This window comes from Tripterygium wilfordii, chromosome 16, assembly GCF_013401445.1.
Source record: "Tripterygium wilfordii isolate XIE 37 chromosome 16, ASM1340144v1, whole genome shotgun sequence".
NCBI lineage: Eukaryota > Viridiplantae > Streptophyta > Magnoliopsida > Celastrales > Celastraceae > Tripterygium > Tripterygium wilfordii.
In genome coordinates this window covers 1762921-1785847 of record NC_052247.1, presented here as the reverse complement: position 1 = coordinate 1785847, position 22927 = coordinate 1762921, and the positions used below count along the sequence as shown (strand labels likewise).

Below are 22927 nucleotides of genomic sequence, written 5' to 3'. Positions count from 1 at the left end.
TCCATATAAGTTGATTATACCAACATCATTGCATAGAATTGTCAGCCCGTTCTATAATTGTAACGGATTATTATATGACCTGAGCATGGCAGACACATGTATATTTGTTACAACAAGAATTACACTATTCAATCATTATTTTGTTATAACCTTCACATTATTTGTGTGAAGCTTTTGTTTTGTATGTATTTTATGTATTTATTTTTTGGAAAACATAAAATAAGTACGAAAAATATATTTGGTTGTCTATTTTAAAAAATTTGGAAAATTTGAAATCACTTAAAAATAGCTTGAAAACATAAAGTAAAAAATACATCTTCTGGAAAAATAGAAAACACATCAACTAAGAAATCATAAAGCAAGCTATGGGCGTTTTCGGTGGATTTTTTTGATTGTTTTTACAAAAATTTAACCTACTGATCAGTTATCGATGGATATTTCGATTATTCAGTTGATTAACAGTTTGATTCTCACTAAATTATTTTGAAAATAACCGATCGTTCGGTCAATTAACCATTTGATTTTTTATTTTTCAGATAATTTCTTACCGCCCTAGAGCAAACCAATCAGACACTAAATTATTAGATAATATTTTTGATAACCAAAATGCCCTTATATTTGTCACACAAAAAATAAAGTTTTATTGAAGCAATTAATTAAATCTTGCTATTGCCATCATATGAAGAACAAGTAAACAAGAAAAATTCGAGAACAAAAACGGCAGAAAAGTTAAAAGGAAGCATAAATTAAGACTATTGCCCCAAGGATGTCATCTTGGACATTCCTTGTGTATCTATTTTATCATACATCATAATGCATCTCAATGAGTGCTTTTAATCATGTCAATTTATTTTTCTTTCTCCATGCGAGTTGCATAATAAAATTGAACCAAAACTTTTAGTGATGTGCTGAGTTTTGTCTCAATTTATCATGTTGTAAGGCGAGAAATTTCCGTGTGTGCATATTTGACATCTCAAGATTAAATCGAATGTCCAAATAACAAGCTCCTATGTTGTCATTATCATTTTAAAAATAAATTCATAAAAAATCTAAAATGTTGTAAATTGTTAGATACATATGAGAGATATATCCAAAGGTCAAATATTCAATCCATGCGTTTCATACTTTTCATTTAGGGTTGTTATGAACATAACCGAATAATCGTTAACCGAATTGATGGTCGATTATTTAAAAAAAATATATATTTTTAATATAACTGATGGATGTATTAATAAACAAAACAATCAACCATCAATTCGATTAAATTCATGCTAAAATACTGACTGTAAGAGCAATTGCAATGGTCCGGTTTTGAGGGGCATGAATACAAATATGAAATATGTATACAACAATGTAATTTTGTTGTCCCAATTTTGTTGGAAACAACATTGGGGAAGGGACTATGGATGACCTTTATGTTGGTTCCAGCATATGGGCCCCACATATGTTACACTTACAATAACACAAAAATCAATACCGAGTCTCATTTTTATTACATCAAAAATAAAGCCAGCAAATTTATATCATTGTATCAATATAATTTATTGACTTAACCACATTAACTAAATACATCCCTCAATAGAGCCAGCAAAACATAAAACCCCATACATTACTCATGCCTCAACAAAAAAATCACCATTGTGATTGCTCAAACCAACCCTTTGCACCCTTACTTTGATCGGTGACTTGGTGTTATGTATGGGGCCATTCTCCTCCAAAGGCTAAAACACGTCGATAAGCAAATTTCACAAACGAGACAACAGCATTTTGGGGCTGGGCTTGATCGCTTCCTGGCCCACGGGCTAGGCTTAATTATCCATTTATTAAAGTACTAAGACCGTGCCACGTATTGCTACACCATCCAATCATTGATCCGTGTTCATGAGTCATGACGAAACGCTGTCGTGTTTGTTTCGTAAAATCGCCAACTCGTGGAATCGGGAATCGTTTTTTTCTGTTCCATCGGAGCCAACAAAAGAAAGTTGCAGAATCCATCCTCTCCACTCTCCTCCCCTTGAAGAGCGAGGCGTCCTCATTCTCTATCACCTTGAAATCCCCAAATAAATTTCGCTTTTCCGTCTCTCTCCATGATGGACTTCTGGAAGGCAACAACGCCGCCGCAGCAGCCACTGCCGCCTCCAACAACTCCCACCGTCCTCCAAAACGACGCAGTTAAAGGAGTCTATAAAATTGGAGCATCATCTATTGAGAGTCCCTTTCGAGCACTACAAGAACTTATTTTGATCCTCTTGCTTGATTGGATTTGAAGCTAATTCCATGGATTATGTTTGTAGTAAAAATTAAGCTGGGTTTCTTCTGGTGAATAGATATTGGTGAAACTGATTTTGATCGCTTAACTTGATTGGATTTGAAAATAGACAGGTTAAGAACTGTGTGGTTGCCTTCTCACTTGGTGGGTTTTGTGCTAGTAACTTGCCCAACCTCACATTGTAAGTTGCAACCATTTAGTATCCTTTCCCACGTTGAGTGGTAAAGATGGCCGCCTGATTGATTGTGTTCTTTGGGGAGATTGATTGGATTCTCTTGCTTGTTTTGGGTTAGCCAGGTTGGCTAACAAGTGACGAAGTGGCTACCACTACATGAAACAAATCGAAATTTATGTCACAACTTATAAATTAATTTATTTTGATTGCAATTAAGTTTTACCAAACGAAACTAAAGTATAAAAAAAAGACTCAAGACGTTAGAAATAAACACATAAATGTGAATGCCATGTAATTTGACTATTTGAGGATATAAAGTACGGTTTAGCAATTAAATATTTTATCATGAAGAAGCCTAAACAATAAGAAGGTATTGACGATATACCAATGTATTTATTATATTTTTTATCCATTACTAACGAGAAGTGATTTGGTTGGCAATCGACTGAGTTAGACATATGTATGTTTAAGATTCAATTATAATGTGAATCATATTTCTCAACAATATTTAAAAAAAAAAAAGTCAGGAAGCTTCTAGAAACCAAACAATAACGATCGGGCTGGGTTTAAACTGAGGTCCCAAAGCTGGGCCCATCCGAAAGTTGGGCCTGAAATTGTTACTGGGCGTAACCCAAGGACACAGTCACACAGCAATGTTGCCTGAGCCAACGTTAAGTGGGTTAGGCAGAAGCGGATTTTTGGGCCTCTTGGCCCATGGCCCATTATCAAGTTATCCAAAAACAGTAATTTTTTGCTTTGTTTGGATTATAGTACACTTATTAATATTGGGTCTAAACTCGAAGTTGAACAATAAGGTTTAAAAAAAAAAATTACGTACCAGATTAAATGCCATCTTCCTTCCTTTCTCTACCGGCGGGACAACGTTCCAAGTCTTCAACACCTCCAAACACGGCCCAACGAAGACCCCTCGCAGACGCTCTCCCTCTAAATTGTCGGTCTCCTTGGCTTTCTGTCGATTTCTGTGGAATTTGTTCAATCGTTACTTCTCCTTTGTATCAGTTACTGCTCACATATGCTCAAACAAATCATTCATTGATATTCTTTTGTATAGTTGTTTTTTTCTCCTCTTCTTTCTTTTATCTTTTCTCGTTTTTTGGCTTTGTGATTTTTTCAATTCGGCTCGCGATCTATTCCGCATAAGCAGTGACAAGTTCCCTTTGCTCCGACGTCGAAGTTTATGTTTTGAGGTTCGTTATTGTCAATTTACTGCTTAGTCAATTAGGGTTTCATTTTTTTTTTGTTTTTTTTCTTTATCTATGTTGAGAGTAACTTGGATGTATTGGCTGGATTTAGTTCGTGTAATGTTTGTTAATGATGTTTGGATGTGGTGAAATAGGATGCTGATGATATGATGAATCAAGGAAGCAATACGCAGACTGTAGCTCCGGCGGGTCCAAATTCGCTTGAGGTAATATCCTAAGCATCAGTTATTCAGTTTTCTATATTAATTATCTGGTAGTAACAAATTAATTGATGACAAAAGCCCTTGATTTGGTTTTGTATTGAATGGAATTGTATTGCAACTAAATGGCACTAGTTGTAAGTTGTAACAACTTGATTTGTGTTTGACATGTTAATCTAGTTGAATACAAGCTCAGTTGATGTTTTTAAGTGTCTTTTGTGCAGCGGGAGCTAATTGAACTTTATATTTGCAAAGCACTGAATAGGATATTTGTTGTTGCTTGGATTAATGATGTTATTGGATTATAAAACTCAAGTTGTGTTATCGGAATTATGATTGGTCATAGAGCCCAGAACCAGTTTGGCTGGGTGTGGTCAAAGGGACCAGGCCACCAAGTGTTGTTCAGTTTGGTCTAGTTGTTGAGGGTGGAGTGACCAATCTGGCTGGATTAATTATAACTTATAAGCTATGTCTGTATTGAATATGATCTTAGGCTTTGCATGAAATCAGTGGCTTCAAAGGATAACTAGTTTCACACTTATTCAACTTGAAAGATCCTAAACTTTGCTTTTTTGCCCTATCTACATTGGTTGTATGACGAGACATTAAGAACTGCAAAATCCATGCTAGTGCACTTTGTGTGACAATTTCAACAAATGAATCACCAGAGCATAAGACAATTTCTGTCTGCCATACATGAGTGGATTTTTTAACTCATTAATTTCAAGGGTATAAGAAGAATTTAATACATTGAAGGGTCATTGATGCAGAAAAATAGTGAAATATAGGGATTAGAAGGTATAGATTTGAAGATGGACGATGAAAGTGGACTTGATGAGTCTATGGGGTTTGAAAAACTGAAACTTCTATATCATTGATAAAAAGCAGCTGCATTACTAGGAGTCTTATGAAATTATTTATAAGGTTTACAGACTTCTTTGGTAACCCTAATTCTATAAAGACTTTCCTTATGAAAAGAGATACGATTTTGTCGTCCAAACAATATTTTCGTTTTTTACAGCACTTGTGCCAACATGCATAACCATTCCTGTTCTTGCTCATTTTAGATTAAAGTGGGTTCCATTCACCTTGTGAACCAAATGCCGGCTTTAATTTCTTCTTTAGTAATGGACTAGGATTGTAGCTGGATTCACACACAGATACACACAAAAATACATGGGGGAGTAAGGGAGGCATTGAGAGTTAGGGGAGATATTACGAGGTAACATCTTGAAGCCTCCAAATAATAACCATGTCCAAGCTCAGGCAAGTAGTCATTTTTCCCATTGTCTAATCCACGGGGTTATTGAGCTTGTTTTAGACATCTTAAATTCATGTGTGTGTTAGATGTCGGGCAGCATGGAAACTAGTTTTGTTATGACGTTGGACTACAAAGTATGAACTATCTTATTCTTTGGTATAGATGACACCTATTTTACATTTTTAGTTTTGTCTAGGTGGCAGAGAGTTGGCTGCTAGTGATTGTTTTCTCCATTTTGGCCGATTGCCGTTACGTTGGTTATTATTTTGAGATTCATGGTTGTATGGAAAGTTGATCTCAACTAACATCATCTCATTATGTTTCCCTTTTCAGACTAGACATGTTACTGATGCGAGCCAAGGAGAGACAGCTTCATATTTTCCTTCCACGACTAGGTCTGAAGCTGTATTGTGGACCTTGCCTAGGGCGGATAATCCTTCTGTGGAGAATGGAACTCCAAGTTCTGATTATCCATATGAGCAGCAGCCCATGAGAATCATACAAGATGGGTCAAATGCAACATCCGCTGCCAGTTCATCAAGTTTAGGGACAACAAATGCTTCACAAGCATACAATGGCTATGCATCATACCCGAATTCTTCAGATCCATACGGTTATGGAAACGCAGGATACCCAGGTTACTATAGCGGTTATCATCAACATCAACAAACCAATCATTCATATGCTCAGCCTGCAGAAGCATATCAAAACACAGGTGCTCCTCATCAGCCTATTTCCTCATTTAAGAATACAGGGTCTTATGCTGGGCCTGCAAGTTATTCAGGCACTTACTACAATCCTGGTACTTATCAGACAGCTGGAGCTTACCCAAGTGGCGGTTATAGTAATCAGACTACTGTGTGGAATGAAGGAAATTATGCAAACTATGCCCCTCATCAGTACTCGAACTATATTTCGGACACAACGGGTACATATAGTTCTGGTACTGTAGCTGCTACTACTCAACAATATCAACAGCATTACCAGCAATGGGCAGACTACTCCAGTCAGACGGAAGTTATTTGTGCTCCTGGTACTGAAAATTTGTCTGTTGCTAGTACATCTAACCAGGGACTTTCAGCTCCTAGCACCAGTATTGTGTATCCAACTTCAAACAGTCAGCCACCTCCATCTTCTAATCCATCTTGGAGACCGGACTCTGGTTTATCTGAGTTGCCTTCCTTGCAGGTTTGAGTTACCCTTTCACATAAAATATGAGGGGATTAAGATGCTTCCATATTTAAGTGTGAGCAAATTGCCTATAGCTATGAGGATGTATGTTATTTCATTCCTTCTTGCTTGGTTTTAAATATTGGATGAAGGAAAATTTTAACTGTTTAACTCAACATTTAGGTTTCCTGTTATTGGAAGGTCAGTTGCTGATATACTATGCTTTTGGAGTTTGGGGATGTCATGTATTTCACTTGTTTTTTTTTCAGTAAGGATGGGTTGGTGGAAGCGTTCATCAATTATTGTGTGAGATTCATTTCCTTATAGCCACAAAAAAACCGTAAATAAATGAAAGAATTCTTGTAGGTGGATTATTTGATGCGTATTCTTTTTTCTGATTATTCTTGCTGGCATTGTGAGCCCTTTTCGTCATAGTAAGTTATTTGGCAAGAGTGATTAATAGTTGATAAACAGTTGTGTTTTTCTGGTTTTCTTTTCAGCCCAATGCAGCAGCTAGTGGTGCACATGATAGTTACTGGAAACAGAGGGTTCCAAGCTTTCAAAATCACCATGCTAGTCCTGTGCAAACACACTTCCAAAAACCTTTGGATTCACAAAATTCTTATAATAATTTTCAGGATCAACAGAAGAGTGCCTATCCTCAGGTACCTAATTCACAAAATCCTGCTCCTCATCAGGTGCTCCAAAGTTTTCAATCTCCCCATCGGGTGCCCCAGACTTATCAACCTCCTCATCTGGTGCCCCAGACTTATCAACCTCCTCATCTGGTGCCCCAGACTTATCAACCATCTCATCTGGTGCCCCAGACTTATCAGTCACCGCAGCCCCAGAATTGCCAATCGCCTCAACAAAGTGTTCCTTCTTTAGATTTGCGAAGGGGAACCAAAGTGCAGATCCCAACAAATCCTAGAATCGCTTCAAATTTGGCTTTGGGTTTACCAAAAAGTGATAAGGATAGCTATACAGCCAGTGCGACAGTGAAACCTGCTTATATTAGTGTGTCGCTGCCAAAGCCAAATGACAGTGTGTCGTCTAATGATGCTGTTAATGGCGTCATTAAGGTGAGACTACCATTTTGGTTATTTGGCTTACTTTTTCAATACTTATTACTTGTTGCTTGTGATATTGAATGTTCAGATTGTGTTTGAATCTTAAAAGTTTTGAACACTCTGGGATGTATTCTTCTGTTTGGAGAACATTCTTTTGAGCAACTGTTGCCAGAACATATCCTCTTCCTCCTTTCTCCTGGAAAACCTTTTATTCTCATGCTTAGCTTCTCTTTGTTTTTGGTGCTTCAAAATTTCTTTGTTTTCTTAAAGTTATACTGAAGAATTCTGGCATAAGTCTGTGTCAAGTGGCCTTGATATGCATTGCAATTTATTCTTTACTATATATTTCCTGAATTATTAGTTGTAGGAGAATTTAATGAGTCTCATATTACTCCATAAGTATGACATTTCAATTGCGTGGATTCATTCATCCCTAATTAACTTGAAATTTGACACTAAATTGAAGTCCCGTTTGTGATGGCATTTATAGTGTTACAGGCTGAAAATACTTTTGATTTTTAAAATTTTTGATTCTTGCTTAACTTGGTTGGAGGTATGAATCTTATTATGTTGAAAGAATTTGGGTGGATGGTAAATTTTGTAGGTGATGCATGGCCAGACCTAGTAACTTATGTCTGCTCTGCCTATCTGAAATATATTCTTACCGGACTTATGGGCCAAAAAGTTCCATTCCAGTCTACGACAGGAAACATGTTTCTTTGGAATTACATCATACCTAAACTGGAATCTGTTACTAGAATGTGGTTTGCTTAGCAGTTTCCAGATGCTGCTTCCACTGGCTTGTATTTTTAATGTGTGTGCAATATGTACCTATATTTTTGCATCTTTGGCTATACTATATTAGTATATTTATGTAGGCTTGTCCTTATATGCTTATTTATTTTTTATAAAGCCTTGGTATGCTAGATTTTCTATTCTTTGCATGACCTCGAATCTAGTTTGGGTTGCAATTTCAATAACTTTCAAGTTTCAAGGACTTGAGGATGCGAGGAGATAAAAATTTAAGGACTTTGCCAAACTTATGAACATGAGCATATTCTCACCCGGTTTTCTTGTCTTATGAATTATAGGCCATCCGTCTTTTCCCCTCTCTTCTGTGTGTGTGTGTGGAGGAGGGGATGGAAAAATTTATTAGATGGCACCAAAGATCTGCCACGTACTGTCCTAAATGCATTCTTTATGGTACATGGAGCTTATTAGGGCTTTTAGGGATGAAGATTTTTCTCTGCAATGATTTTTTTTGGCTATTTTTTCTTTAAATTCAAGTACTTTTAGTTATATCTTGGTTTTTTTTATGACGTTTTGGTTGTTTGCAGCCTGATTCGTTTCCCAAGTCACTACGTGGTTATGTTGAAAGAGCTTTAGCTCGCTGTAAAGATGATGCACAACTTGCTGCTTGTCAGGCTGCAATGAAGGAGGTGAGTTATGTAGTTTCAACCTTGGGCTGGTAGAGTTTAATTATCAAGGGAACTATATATGCACACCTTCTCCACTGAACCCTAGCAAGGCAACAAAAGAGAAAGTTAACGTAATGTGGACAAGGTGGCATGACCTGAAATCTGATACACACTTGCTGATCCTTGGTATAGTTTAAAGTTGGGTAAATATGCTTGTGAAGAACAGGAAAGTTAACAGAATTTTGTATATGATATGCTTCCTTAAGATTGTGGAGATATGCATTTAATAAAACTGCAGTCATTTAAGATTGGAAAGTTTTGTGCTTGCGTGCATTGCATGTTTTTTTACTTTTTGACTTGGGCAATTCTACCAAGGTTTTTGATGCCGTTTGAAAGTCTCCAAAGACTGACTTCAGGGTTGAGCATCATCAACCATTAACTGTGACGTTAGTATTTTTGTCAATTCCTCATTTGCTTGTGTTTTTTAGTTGGTTACTTAGGTCCTTGTGTTTTATACAAGTTCAAAGGGAATCTATTATGATGCCATGGTAATTATTTGGAGACTTCTATCTGAAATCTGCATCCGACAGTCATGTCTTTTAAATCTTTTCTGCTGAGCTCTTTTTTAGGATGTGTTGCCGATGCAGCATGCTTTTCATTGTTTTCTGCTTGGTGGTTATTAGTCTGAATATTTTTGGTACAACTTACATTAATGAATTTTCTTGTCATTTGTCATTCTATTCTCTTTACTTCTCCATTCCAGATTATAACAAAGGCGACTGCTGATGGTACACTTCATACTCGTGACTGGGATACTGAGCCTCTTTTTCCATTACCAAGCCCAAATATAGCCAATAAAGAGTATGTACTCCCTCCCTCAGTCTCTCTCTATTAACTTACGTTGTGGCTAGATTTCTAATTTTATTGGTCATTGGGCTTCAGCTCATGTAATGAATGGGTTGGTGCAGTCTTGGAAGGGCTTACCTTATGTTGTTAGCAACCAAAAAAATTTTAAAAAAGGAAAAAAAATCTAGTTTCCCATATAATATCTTTCGTTATTTTGCTCTGCAGCAATTTACATTATGCAGCTCCTGTTTCTTCCTTACCCAAGTTTAAAAGGAGTCCAAGTAGGCGATCAAAAAGTAGGTGGGAGCCGTTACCTGAGGAGAAATCAATTGACAAACCAGTTTCTGTCAGTAATGATACTGTAAAATATGGTGGTTGGGACAGAAAGGTATACCTCATTTTTTATTTTAGGCATGCCCATCTTTTTAAAATTTTCCAGACTTGATGTATTGCATAACAATGGCCAGTTCCATCTAGGGATAGTAACGGGTCGGGTACCCTTCCAATTAATAAATGTGAAAACCGTTTCCATTTAAGATACTCTATACCAAAACCATTTAAATTTCCAAACCCGGAACCGTTCCGTAACCGTTTACCATCGGGTATCTGTTTACCATTTAACTTTTAATATTTTTATTTTTTTCTTTGATGATTATATTAATATAAATTATTGAGTGTGATTTATATTAATTATGATATTATCATTTAAATTAGTCTAATTTATAGTTTTATTAGTATGCTTCTATAAATATATACGTTTTAATATGCTTTATCGTGTTATAATTTAGCATCCTAGTAGTACACCTTTATAGATTATTTATAATATTGTTACTATAATGGATCTTTTTATTAAACGGTTCGGGTACTCTAAACCCGACATCAAAAACCAAACCCGACCCTAAACCGTGACGGGTTTGAAAACCAAAACCAAAACCGTTTTCAAAACCTATAGGATTGGTTTTTGGGTTTTAAACGGATCGGGTACCCTACGGATAGTGCTCGGATTGGTTTTTTTTGTCATCCCTAGTTCCATCTATATTAGGCACTTTGTTTGGTTCATTTCGATATGTTGGGTTTGGAGACTTTATCTCTTTCATGCCATTGCCCTTTTAACATCCTCTGATAGTTGAGAACATCATTTCTGCTTTAGATATTCAGTGAATTGGTCTAATGCTGAAAAAATTTATGCAGCCATTAAGTGTCAATTCCAACAGTAAGGAGGATGGTTTAACTAGTGCCAAATTTTCTCTAAACAACAAGAAATTCTCAAGCAAAAATGCCCAGAGACGAGTGAAGAAGCAGCGTTTAGCTGATGCTTGTAATGCTGCTGATAATGGTGATGCATCAAGTGACAGTGATAAGAAACAGACTTTAACAGCATATTATTCAGGTGCAATAGCACTTGCAAATTCACCAGATGAAAGAAAGAGACGTGAAAACCGCTTTAAGCGATTTGAGAAGGGACAGGGAAATCAAGCAGAGATTAATTACTCCAAAGCAAAAAAAGTTGGAAATGAAAACTTATACAATAGAAGGGCTAGTGCCTTGGTGCTTAGCCAAAACTTCGATGATGGTGCTAGCAAGGCTGTTGAAGACATTGACTGGGATGCGCTGACTGTTAAGGGGACCTGCCAGGACATTGAGAAACGCTATTTGCGCCTTACTTCTGCACCTGATCCAACCACTGTAAAGTTCCCATTTTCATTCCATTGTGTTCTTTGGCATTCTTCCTTGATACTAAATTTAGAAAACAATTTATGGATCCTTGGATTCGTAATTAATTTACTCTGATTTCTTTAACGTCCACAGGTAAGACCTGGAGAAGTGCTTCAAAAAGCTCTTCTTATGGTTCAAAATTCTCATAAGAACTATCTTTACAAATGTGACCAATTGAAGTCTATTCGCCAAGATTTAACTGTACAAAGAATACACAATCAACTAACCGTTAAGGTATGCTTTATACAGTCTTTTCCTTTTAATTTTTTTTCCTAAAATTAATGTTTTTTATAGGTAAGCTTTTCGAGGCAGGGAGCTTGAATCCTTAACCTAAGTCATGGTGATGAGTTACCTTGGCCACCAGGCCAAATGGGCTTCCCATATATTCATAATTAATTTGAGGATAAAACTTTTAGAGAATGAAAAAAGAAAAGGAAGGATCATAGAGTTCCATTGTCACCTTTATAGAAGTTCATGAAGCTTTTCTTTTCTTAAAATACCAAAGCATCAAAATATTATCTTCTTTACTTGGGCATACCTTCTTATGCGCTTTGTACTTTAATGGTCATGCTTGACTTGTGTGTACAGGTGTATGAGACTCATGCTCGATTAGCACTGGAAGTTGGTGACTTGCCCGAGTACAATCAGGTTGGTAGCTTTATTGGTGTGGTTGAAAATGATTTATTTTATATCTTCCTTAGGACCACAAGGCTCTCAGAAACCACTTGAGCTTTTGGTATTATCACGTCTCATACTGAAAAATTGAGCCTATTGTTTGGGCCTCAAATGGTTATACACCACCACTAAGAAATGTTTTTTGGTAAATTGTTTAGTACTAGGAAATGTTTTTTAGGCAGCAAAAACTGTGTGGAAACTATATTATTAAGGACAACAATTGGGTGCTCTATACACATTTTTTTATGTCATGTAGATGACATTAAGTCAATTATGCCAAGAAATACATATAACAATACCACTATACCAACTAAATAAACTATATGGTCATCTAACTTTGACCACTTCTTGAAAATGTTGCTGTTGTGTTCTTTCAATCTTTTGTCATCTACAATGTTATTGAACTGCTAGTTTTATTTTCTATATTTGGCTCAACTGATGGGGTCAACACTGACGGTGCATTTTTTTCATACGCATGTTTAAGTTGGTACCAGGCTAATACTTGGCTGGTGTTTTTTATGTGATCATATTTAGTGACGCCGATTATAGCTTGATCATAGTATACTGAAATCTTTCTTGATAAGTATGGATTGATGTTAAAAAATGATGTTTGTTACTATCAATCATCACTTAAGTTTTATGACAGATACTGGTATGCTAAATGTAATTTTAGAGCTGTTTGCGGTTTTGTGCAAATATAAGTATTGATGGACATTTTTCCTTTTGATTATTTGACTGCAGTGCCAATCACAGCTGATGACTCTTTATGCTGAAGGAATTGCGGGATGCCATATGGAGTTTGCAGCATACAACTTACTATGTGTTATTTTGCACTCTAATAACAACAGAGATGTCTTATCATCAATGTCAAGGTTAGGACCTTAAGAATAACAAGTTTGTACTTCGAGAAGCTATAATACCTTTTCTCACAATTTGGAGGTCTACTCTTGGTAGTTTTAGTTTAGTGATCAGAATCACACAAGCCACATCTGATCTGCTTAGGACGGGGTTGAGAGTTCCTAACCTGGTTGTCCTTCAGCTTGTCGGACCTGCTAATGCCCCAAGAAGCTAAAACCACATATAGGATTCCTTAAAGAATGAATAATCTTTTGTGTACCAGTGGAAGAGAGGCTGGGAAGCTCATTGGTTTCTGTGTTGGTCATAATTATCATCCTCAAAACCTTTGTCCCAAACAATTTGGGGTTGGCTACATGAATCCAGAAGAGAACTTGATATGAATTAACTACAAGAAAGGTAAACAACTCCCATACACAAGGCTTCCGTAGTGAGCGTTCCCGCGCGTGGTCAGGGATAGGCAAGATGTACGCATACCTTACCCCACATAATATGTGGTGAAACTGATTCTAGGCATTGAACTTGTGACCTAGCATTGTTTGTCATTAATATAAATAAACTGTGTTTTTAAAATTTTTATCAAAAGTATTCCCTGGTTGGTTACTACACACTAATCAATTGAATATCTTGTATCCCTTTGTGCTCGGCTCCAAACTTGACAACCAGTTTAAATTAAGTATTGTTACGATTTGAACATTAGAATTACTCTATTCATGCTTCCCTTTAATGCCTGTCAGTTATAACTAACTTGCACCATGGTTTTCGTGCCCGGTTCTCATTATAAGAATGAATCATAGTACTCTCATCAGATTCTGGGTTCAAAACTTCAAATTGCTTTGAGAGAGAACTTCTTTTCTGTCATCGAGTCCTTGAAATAATCTTAAAGCTTATATGCAATGTCATTTCTCGAAATTTCCAGATTATCAGATAAGGCAAAGCAAGATGAAGCTGTCAAACATGCTCTTGCTGTTCGTAGAGCTGTCACGTCAGGGAATTATGTTATGTTCTTCAAACTATACAAGAGCGCTCCGAACTTGAATGCTTGCCATATGGGTGGGTATATTACTGTATTGAATCATTCTATATACGAAATCTTGGACTTCAATTTACCTGTTTGAGGAATGGATCGGGTGATGTTTTCACCCTCTTTCCTTTTGGTTGCTTTCTGCAGATCTTTACGTTGAAAAGATGCGATATAAGGCTGTGAGTTGCATGTCTCGGTCCTATCGCCCTACGGTACCAGTTTCATACATAGCAAATGTTCTTGGCTTCACCAGAGTCTTGCCTATAAATGAAGTCAGTCGAGAGGTTTCAGATGGGCTAGAGGAGTGTTTGGAATGGTTGAAGGCACATGGTGCATGCCTTACTACTGATAATATTGGAGAGTTGCAGCTTGATACAAAGGTATTTTCAGTATTCTCAGTTATAGCTCCAAAATAAGTTTAGTTCAAAATCAGTTTTCTGTACCTGTCGCAAAACAATTGGTGAAAATACTTATTTTGAAGCTCGAGTTTGATTTCAAGAGAGGGGATATGAAAATTAAATTATCTAATGTAGATTGAAGTTCTCTATCTTTCAGTATGGCACGCGCATTTCAACATCCTACTCTGTCTTGCATAGCATGCTCAATAAAACTCGTTGAATCTGAAATTCTTGAGAGCAAATAAATCTAATTTAAAAGATGATGATGGCACTATACATATTTTGTTTTTCTCTTGAGGTTCCATGGAATTTGGATGCTTTTACCTATGGTGCTGCTATATTTTACTGAACAGCATATGCTGTAGGATGTCAACTAATGTTTCAACCCATCTATCCTCTGCTTTATTTGCAACTTTGTGTGACAACATGATATATATTTTACTTGCAGACATCATCTTCTAGTCTCTACATGCCAGAGCCTGATGATGCTGTGGCTCATGGAGATGCCAGTTTAGCTGTTAATGATTTTCTGGCACGGACTTCTTTATAGCCAGGTGAATGTAGTTGAACTATATTTGGAAGCACTAGTATGTTAGGGTGGAAAGTATGCTACCCTCAGGGCACTACCTAGATTAAAGAGGAGTTTTTACTGGAGACTTTGGAGGTTGAAAAGGAAATATGGGTTTGCTTGTAACTTTGGAGAAGGCAAATCAGAGATTGTATAAAATGAATAGGAATTGAAAAGGAATTCATTTTCCCCTTAGAAACCGTTTTAACAAGATGATGGCAGAAGGGGATAGAAGTAGCATTTTAGTGTTTTGATTAGGGTTTTCTTTCTCAACATAATATATTGGGCAGTGGCTGATTCTTTCTGGTTGAAGAGAACATTTTAATTAGTCTTGAGAATTAGAAATATAAGTACCATGTAATTGTTGTATGTATATTAAATCTATAGTTTCATCATCACTTCAGATGTTTCTTTTATTATTATTATTATTTATTTATTGTGATTTGTTGCTTTATTTAAGCAACACTAATTAATAAGATATTCAGAGATATATATTTACCCTTTTTAGCATCTAGAGTTGGGATATGTACTATTATATCTCATGCAAGTTTTGTTTTGGTTTACTTTCCCTTTCACACGCCTTAACACGTGAAATGCCCGCTTGAACAAACCTAGCTAGCTATTCATAATTAATTAAACCGCCTCAGTATGTTCTACTTTAGTTGTGAAAGGAAACTTTCTTCCAATATGTGGTCACCTATATATTGATTATGCCAGAGGGATTCTCTAAATGCGAATCACTTTTTAAGAGTGTGGATGAGTTAAATGATAAATGGGGTTCATCACTTTGGATTTCATATGTTTCAAGTTGACCAATTCACATTTTAAATACATATAGTAGAATTATTCCATTTACATATATATGGTACGGTGTGTGGTTCCGCAATTCTCCGGTATTTGAAATTATTATTCAATGGTTTGAAAAGTGTATGACACAATAATTCTGATTTGATAGGAATCCTAGACTTTGTCGAATTCTCAGTTACCACATCCATGTATCACGTACTGATGGGTTCAAGGGTCTCATTCATTTTTTTTTTGAGTACAAGTTCAAGGGTCTCATTCATTTTTTTTTGAGTACAAGTATAAATATAATATACGACACACTATCAGATCAAGCTTAGGAAAGTACAGGTGTTAACAGGCTCCACGCAAGAGACACAAATCAAACCCACGCAAGGACAGACTAAGCTCACACATCTCTTGCCTAGGAAAGTACAGATGTCAACAAGTCTCATGCATGTAGGAGAGACGAACCAAGCTCATGTAGGGACAGACTAAACCCACACACCTCCTTATAAATATTTAGTAGGAGGTGAGACTAGAACCCATGACCTGAAGTCAAGGACATGCAAATTCATTGCCACTCCACCAATGACTCAATTGCTCATCGGTCTCATTCCTTATGAGTTGTCGGTAGTCATATGTATAGAAATCCTAGAATGGGAGGAAGAGTAGAAAATGAGCTATTCACAAGTCAAAAACCAAAATAAAGGGTAACCTCTAATTCTATACAATTCTCCCATATTTATTGTTGGCGTGTGACAATACATATTTTAAGGCTTAATGGCATTTAGACCTGTTAGGTCACCGACCCGAATTAATTAGACGACTTTGGACGGGCATTAAATCACGGATTGCTACAATAAGACCGTATATAAACTGGCATATACTTGCATGTTAAGGAAACTCCATACTTTCTTTATCAGCTCATTCTGGGACGACCCAGTCAGTCTTATACAGTATCCGATCCCACGTGAGAAAATTAATACCACAGTTTTCTTTCAGGAGAAGATGATGGAACAAAATATCTATTATAATCAAACCAAATCACAAAATGCATGCATGCAAAAGCATTAACAACATGCATGTCGTTAAGGAAATGCATGGCTTTCTTTAACCGAAAATCAAAATGAGTAATGTTACGTCCACCCAAAATAAGACTCTCATCATACCCCAAATGGGTTAATACAACTTGTGGCCACTGAAAGATAGTCCGTGTTCCAATTTGGTCACCGAATTTTCAATTGTTCTAAATTGATCACCGATAGTTTAATTTGTTCCAATTAAGCCATCTGGGTAGAATTGGGTAATTTCGATCAGTCAATCTGTTGAGGTGGCTTAATTTCGGTTAGTCAACCTGGCAGGTTATAGACAACACATATGTAGAATCACATTTTGGGCGGATGCGTCATTATTCAATCAAAATTTATGATAAAATACTTTCACTGTTTCACATGAGCTGCTGAACAATTATTATATCATATCATCATATTTGTAGTATCACACTTTTACATAATTAAAAAAATCAAAAAAAAAAAAAGCAATAACAAAAAAGAAAAAGAAAACCATCGCAACAGTCTTTGCCTCTCTGCACTGATTTTGTTGTGTTTGTTTATCTTCTCTTGTTCTTGCTGCCTATCAAGAGAGACAAGTAGAACAGTATCCTAAACAAGAACCCCCAAGCCACAGTAATTATCAAGCAATTCCACTTGGTTAATTGCGTTACCCCTTGTTGCACCAAAATGTCCGGACCCGTTGTCACACAACTCGAGCTCGTAATCCTCATCCCCAATGTCTCACTCAATGTCCCCAACAGCTTCACTTTCATTGAATCAGGCACGACCCCGAGGGGAGTCCCATCGAAAATCTGAACACCCCGAACGAAACACTTGATCGGGTCGTCGAATTCGTTCCGTAAAACCCCTTCGAACGGGTACTTAACAAGAGACATGTAGTGAAACCATATCCAGTATGGAGGAATTCTGTCTCTGGTGATGAAGAATCCACTGAACAGAAGAAAATAAGCCAAGATTGCTACTACGATAGTGTATCCAAGCATCACGTGCGGGACCACGCCTGATAAGAATGTGACAAACGAGCTTCCGGCCCAAAAGGAGGCGAATATGATAAGGAGGTAAAATAAGAAGCCCGATAGCCCACCGTGTAGGCCCACGGCCCAGAACGTTAAGGCCGCGAAGCCCAATGAGAGGAAAATCAACGGTGGTAATGCGACGAGGGAGTGGGCCAGCACGTATGAAGATCGACGGTATGCGTTGTAAGCTGTTTCTCTCATGAAGATATACCGCTCTTGGAGGAAAACCGGGAGAGCGTCCGCGCAAGTGTAGAAGGTAGTGGACATGGCGAAGGCGAAGAATCCGAGCCTCTCTTGTACGCCTTTCGGTGAATTATCGAGTCGCCAGAACATTGTAGCTAAGATGAATCCAGTGACCATCACTGCACCTAATCGAATCCCGAAGAGTTCTGGCTGTCTGTGGGAGTTTTTCACTGATCTTTTTGAGAGAACTGCCATCTCGATCCAGAACGGGTTCGCAAATGTTGGGACCATGGAGGTTGGGCTAGCGTCGTTGGTTGCGCCGGAGACTAGTTTGCCTCTGGAAATGCTCGCGCTTATGGCTTCTTTTAGGGACAATCCGTGCCGGTCAGGTTCGGGGGTTGTATGTTTTTTGCTCTGCCATGATTTGTTGAACTCTACGAGGCTTTTGGTTCCACCGGGTGAGCCTTCCAGTTCGCGGATAAGATCCAGGGCGAATTCGGTTCGGTTCTCATTTTCTGGTATCGGGTGCCCGAATTCGGCGAAAAATGAAGGGAGGCCAGTCGGTGGACCGCTGTAAACGGTCTGTCCACGGGAGAGGAATATCAAGCGATCAAGTAAGCCGAGGATCCGATAACTGGGCTGGTGAACACTCATTATTACGATACTGCCACTCTGAGCGATGCGTTGGAGAACTTTGACTACCATGAAAGCACTGGTGGAGTCGAGTCCGGAGGTCGGTTCGTCGAGGAACAAGAGAATCGGATCGTGAATGATGTCGATTCCGATCGATACTCGTCTTCGTTCTCCGCCGGAGACTCCGCGATGGCCTTCGTCGCCTATTATAGTCTTGGCGGCGTTACGGAGCCCTAATTGGTCGATTAAGGCTTGGACTCGGGCCTTCTTCTTGGACTTGGATAGAGTGCGAGGAAGACGAAATTCTGCAGAGAACATCAAGGTTTCCTCGACGGTGAGCATGGGGAACAACAGGTCGTCTTGCATTACGTATGCGGAGATCACTTTCAGCATCCGTGACTCCAAAACTTCTCCGTTCAGATTCACTGTTCCTTTCAAACTTCCTTTCGCGATCCGATTCGCCAACGCGTCAATGAGAGTCGATTTACCAGACCCGCTCGCGCCAAGTACGGCGAGGATCTCTCCATCCCTGGCTTCGCCCGAAACGTCGTTGAGCAGAGTCTTGCTTCTACTAAACAAGCTCTCCCCCGCAACCGGGTCAGCTGCAGTGGCGGCTCCGAGACCGTTGTGATGACTCCGATGACGTAAAAATCCTGGCAGCTTCATCTTCCTTCGAACCTTCACACTGTAAGTGAGATTATTGAAGTTAAGAACGAACGGCAACGATCGTGGCTCCTCAACATCGACGAGAACCTGGTGTACCGGCGTCTCATCACCGGTAGCCTCTTTACGAACATCTCCCACCCGCTTCAAAAGCTGTCCAAGAGTTGGCGACACGCCGATTGCGTTGGAGGTGGTCCGCGGACGAGCTTCAAGCTCCATGGAGCGCGTATAAAACGGTGCCGGATCATTAAATGGTAAAACGTTATTCTCCGCCATAACACGAGACATGAGTGGGATAATCACAAGCGATAATACTTATAGACTTCAGAGTAGAAAGAAAGACAACAGCAGAAGCAACGTTGACGGCGTCAAAAGGGTTGCGTCCGTTACGCTGACATCGCGGAGATAATCGTGAGCATTTGACGCCGTTAAATCAGCACAGTAGGTATGGAAGAGAAGTGTAGATAAAAGAAGAAGAGGAAGAGGAAATGAGGTATGATTTAGTATGGGATTTGGGATTTGGTTTCCATATATATATATATATATATATATATATATATAGACGGAGTTTTAAGTTTGAGTTTGAATGTGAAACAAATATATGTGGAAGGGTATGAATGTCATTTCAAGTGTGGTGATGGTGTGAGAATGGTTACCTAAACCCTCCTAATCTGTTTTCCATACGTCTTGCTTTTGTCGACGAGGACCTGCATACAGGTACTAAACTCATGCGCATACAGGTACTCATGGGTTGAAAAACAATGGAGTGTTGACACGTGGCACAATGGGTCTTTTTTGTTGGTTGTAGGGTTTACTGGGAAAAGTAGGTTTGGCCGTTGATCTACTGTTGCATGCGTAAGCGATGGCGGTAATCAAGTTAAACGAACGCCACAGGCATTCTATGTGGGCTAAAAACATTTTTTTTAAAATATATATTATTGTTTTCTTGTATTTGGGCATACTATAGCACAGCAGCAATGTGTAGACACATTAAGTTGGCTAGCTGCAAAGCTTCTGGATCACTGTATAATAATGTGGTGGCATTGACTAGTTTCATGGCTTGAATTTTAAGATATTCTCGTTACTTATTTTGATTAACTTGATGACGAGGAATCATGGGTTTTTGGCTCATGTACTTTCATGATATTATGGTTTGCATGTTATTGTGCGGGTATGAGTTCATCCAGGGTACAATAATTGCGGGTTTCTATATCATTGAAAAAAAAAAAACCCATCCTCATGTTGTCGTATTTTTTTCCAAGTATCTTGGCAAGTCGGAAATTCTGTAGTTTACAGAGTTAGTCTAAACCCAAGAGAAAGGTTCGCAGTGGTTAGTTTCCATAGTTAAATATTGTGTAACATGCTGATCAAATGCTTGATTTGTTTGAAGCTTTCTTGTTGTACGGTCTATGACAATATAAGTATATACGTACAGTTGACGGTTTCAGGACGAAGGTGGGAGCAAGTCTGGATGGAGCATGATCAAGAGGTAGTTGTGAAAGAAATGGAAATAAAACAATTAATTTGCAGTTAAATTGGATCTACATAGATATTCTCTCTCTTGCTAACCGATGAATCACTTGGTTCAACATGTCCTTCTACAGCTGAGTGGACGTAAATCTCGGACTGTCAGAATAACTTGTACCAAGATGGTAAGAGGTACGGCTAGGTTGAAACCCATGCGGGTGAAAATGGAGCTCTTAACTTCTCCTCGGAAGTGGGCCAAAAACACACGAGACTAGGAAAATACTTTCAGTTGGTTCAAACTCCCGACCTTATATGCATCCATCCTAAGCCCAAAGATATTAGGAATTGAGGTATTAATTGCTACGTGGTTCTACATAGATATTCTTCTACCTAGCTATGTAATCCTTTCTTAATCTCTAACTTAATTTGAAAATGATATATATTAGTATTTTGGTGCAATCATGCATTTAATATTGTTTACTAAATGTAGAGTTGTTTGGTATCTTGCAAGTCTCATACTTAGTGACCAAGGAAAATTTTGTCAATTCAAGCAAGAACCCTATAAATTTGGTGTTTATGCATAATAGGGTGTTATTGAATCTTCCATACCTGTCCAACCTAAATGGTACCTTCAAACAGTGATATGTAATAATGCATGTTACATCATTCATTAAATACCAGCACAAGCACTCATCAACCATAAATTTGAAAGTTATAATGAAATCGGTGGGTTGTCTTGCAATAGTAGGAAGTGTACATATATCTATAGTCTTCTAGCTGGGTTGTCTTGCAATAGTAAGAAGTGTATATATATCTATAGTCTTCTAGCTGGGTTGTCTTGAAATAGTAAGAAGCTAGTGTGTGTGTGTTGTGTATATATATATATAGTCTTGTGGCTGACGACTATGTATATTAGGGGCTTAGAATGTAGTTTTTTGAAAATTGGGATTATGTTACCTGGCAATTTCCATGATTATTGCAAAGTTATGGTTGTGAAAATCAACACATGCATAAAGTGTGGGCAAGGGTTTCTGGTTTGTTTTGACTATTTTTTTTTTAAATAAAAGGATGAATTATGGACCCACATATATCATATATGCACCGAATAAATATATAAACTTCTTCATGTTTCACACGCTGAGAAGGGCTACATTTCCTTTAGGTAGAATTGGCTATAATTAGCTCTCAAAATCATGTTAAATAATGATTTTTTTTCGGTAACCCGTTATTAGGCTTAGAAGTTAAGATTTAGAGATTAGGTTTTAGATTTTAAGGTTTAAGAACCATCTAGAGATAGTCTAACTGATTATCTCTTAAGACTTAGGGCGTAAAAGAATCTCGTTTAAGGTCGAGAGTTCAATTCTAAGGTGACACCATTATTTTCAAGTGATTTGGTTGGGTCTTAGCCCAACTAACTTGTGGGGCGAGTTTGCGCTTGCCTAGTCCTCTCCGAGTTTGGATTTAGTGGGTTGTCCAAAAAACACGTCTGTTGAGTCGTTCTAATTAGGTACGCCTGTTGAGTCGTTCTTAGGTTTTAGGAATTTTTTTCTTTAAAATCTACTATATTCTAACATTATGAGCACAAATACTCAATAACACATTTTAAGCTATGATTTAACATGGTTTTAGGGGTAATTATAACCAATTCTAGCTTAAAGAACTGTAGGAAAAGAAAAATATACAGAATTGAGATCCCATTTGAATAGTCATATAGTATTTGATACACTATATAGTACTTAAGAAGAAAAAAGAAATGGGTGGTCTAGTTTGGACGGGTCTACTACCATCTCAAAAAGGGCAGTAGAATGGAGAGTTTGAAAAAACAAATACAAGAAAGGGAGCTATTTTTGGTAGTTGATGTAGATAAGCCACCATAGGCACACCGACTTGGGAACTACTTTACACCTACAAAGGTGGCTAAGAAATGAAATTTCTTGGAAGTCAAAAACAGAAGATGTGTAAATCACAAGGTGCATGTGCATGGTCATGGATCTCATTATTTCTCAACTGTGCCAACGCATAAAAATCTACATATGCATATCTTCAGTATTTGACTATTTCTGTTCCTTGACCACGTTGAATGAGCAGTTGAGGTATTCTCACTGACGTAGAATGATATGTATGTATGGTGCATTTTCCACCCCATAGATATACCACTTTGTGCTCTAAAGAGGATGGACATTTTCAATATTCGGTTGCTATGACATGTTAGTGTCATATGTGAAAATCACTTGGGTT

General features: G+C 37.8%; 2 protein-coding genes across 3 annotated transcripts; one reads left to right on the top strand and one right to left on the bottom strand.

The window, feature by feature from the left end:
- Positions 1-3273: 3273 nt before the first annotated feature.
- LOC119981028 (SAC3 family protein A-like) lies at positions 3274-15372 on the top strand. Of its 2 annotated transcripts, XM_038823979.1 has the most exons (14): positions 3274-3652; positions 3802-3873; positions 5462-6316; positions 6799-7380; positions 8706-8807; positions 9550-9647; positions 9858-10020; positions 10824-11318; positions 11442-11582; positions 11937-11996; positions 12765-12895; positions 13798-13931; positions 14050-14282; positions 14749-15372. In XM_038823979.1, the coding sequence occupies exons 2-14, from the start codon at positions 3814-3816 to the stop codon at positions 14848-14850; spliced, it is 3156 nt and encodes a 1051-aa protein (XP_038679907.1). In that variant the 5' UTR covers positions 3274-3652; positions 3802-3813; the 3' UTR covers positions 14851-15372. The 2 variants fall into 2 exon arrangements, with proteins under 2 accessions (XP_038679907.1, XP_038679908.1); XM_038823980.1 differs by lacking the exons at positions 3274-3652; positions 3802-3873 and having other exon boundaries at positions 5708-5843; positions 5942-6316.
- A 1690-nt stretch (positions 15373-17062) lies between these two features.
- LOC119980637 (ABC transporter G family member 6-like) lies at positions 17063-19705 on the bottom strand. Its single transcript, XM_038823424.1, has one exon. The coding sequence runs from the start codon at positions 19508-19510 to the stop codon at positions 17264-17266; it is 2247 nt and encodes a 748-aa protein (XP_038679352.1). The 5' UTR covers positions 19511-19705; the 3' UTR covers positions 17063-17263.
- Positions 19706-22927: the final 3222 nt, after the last annotated feature.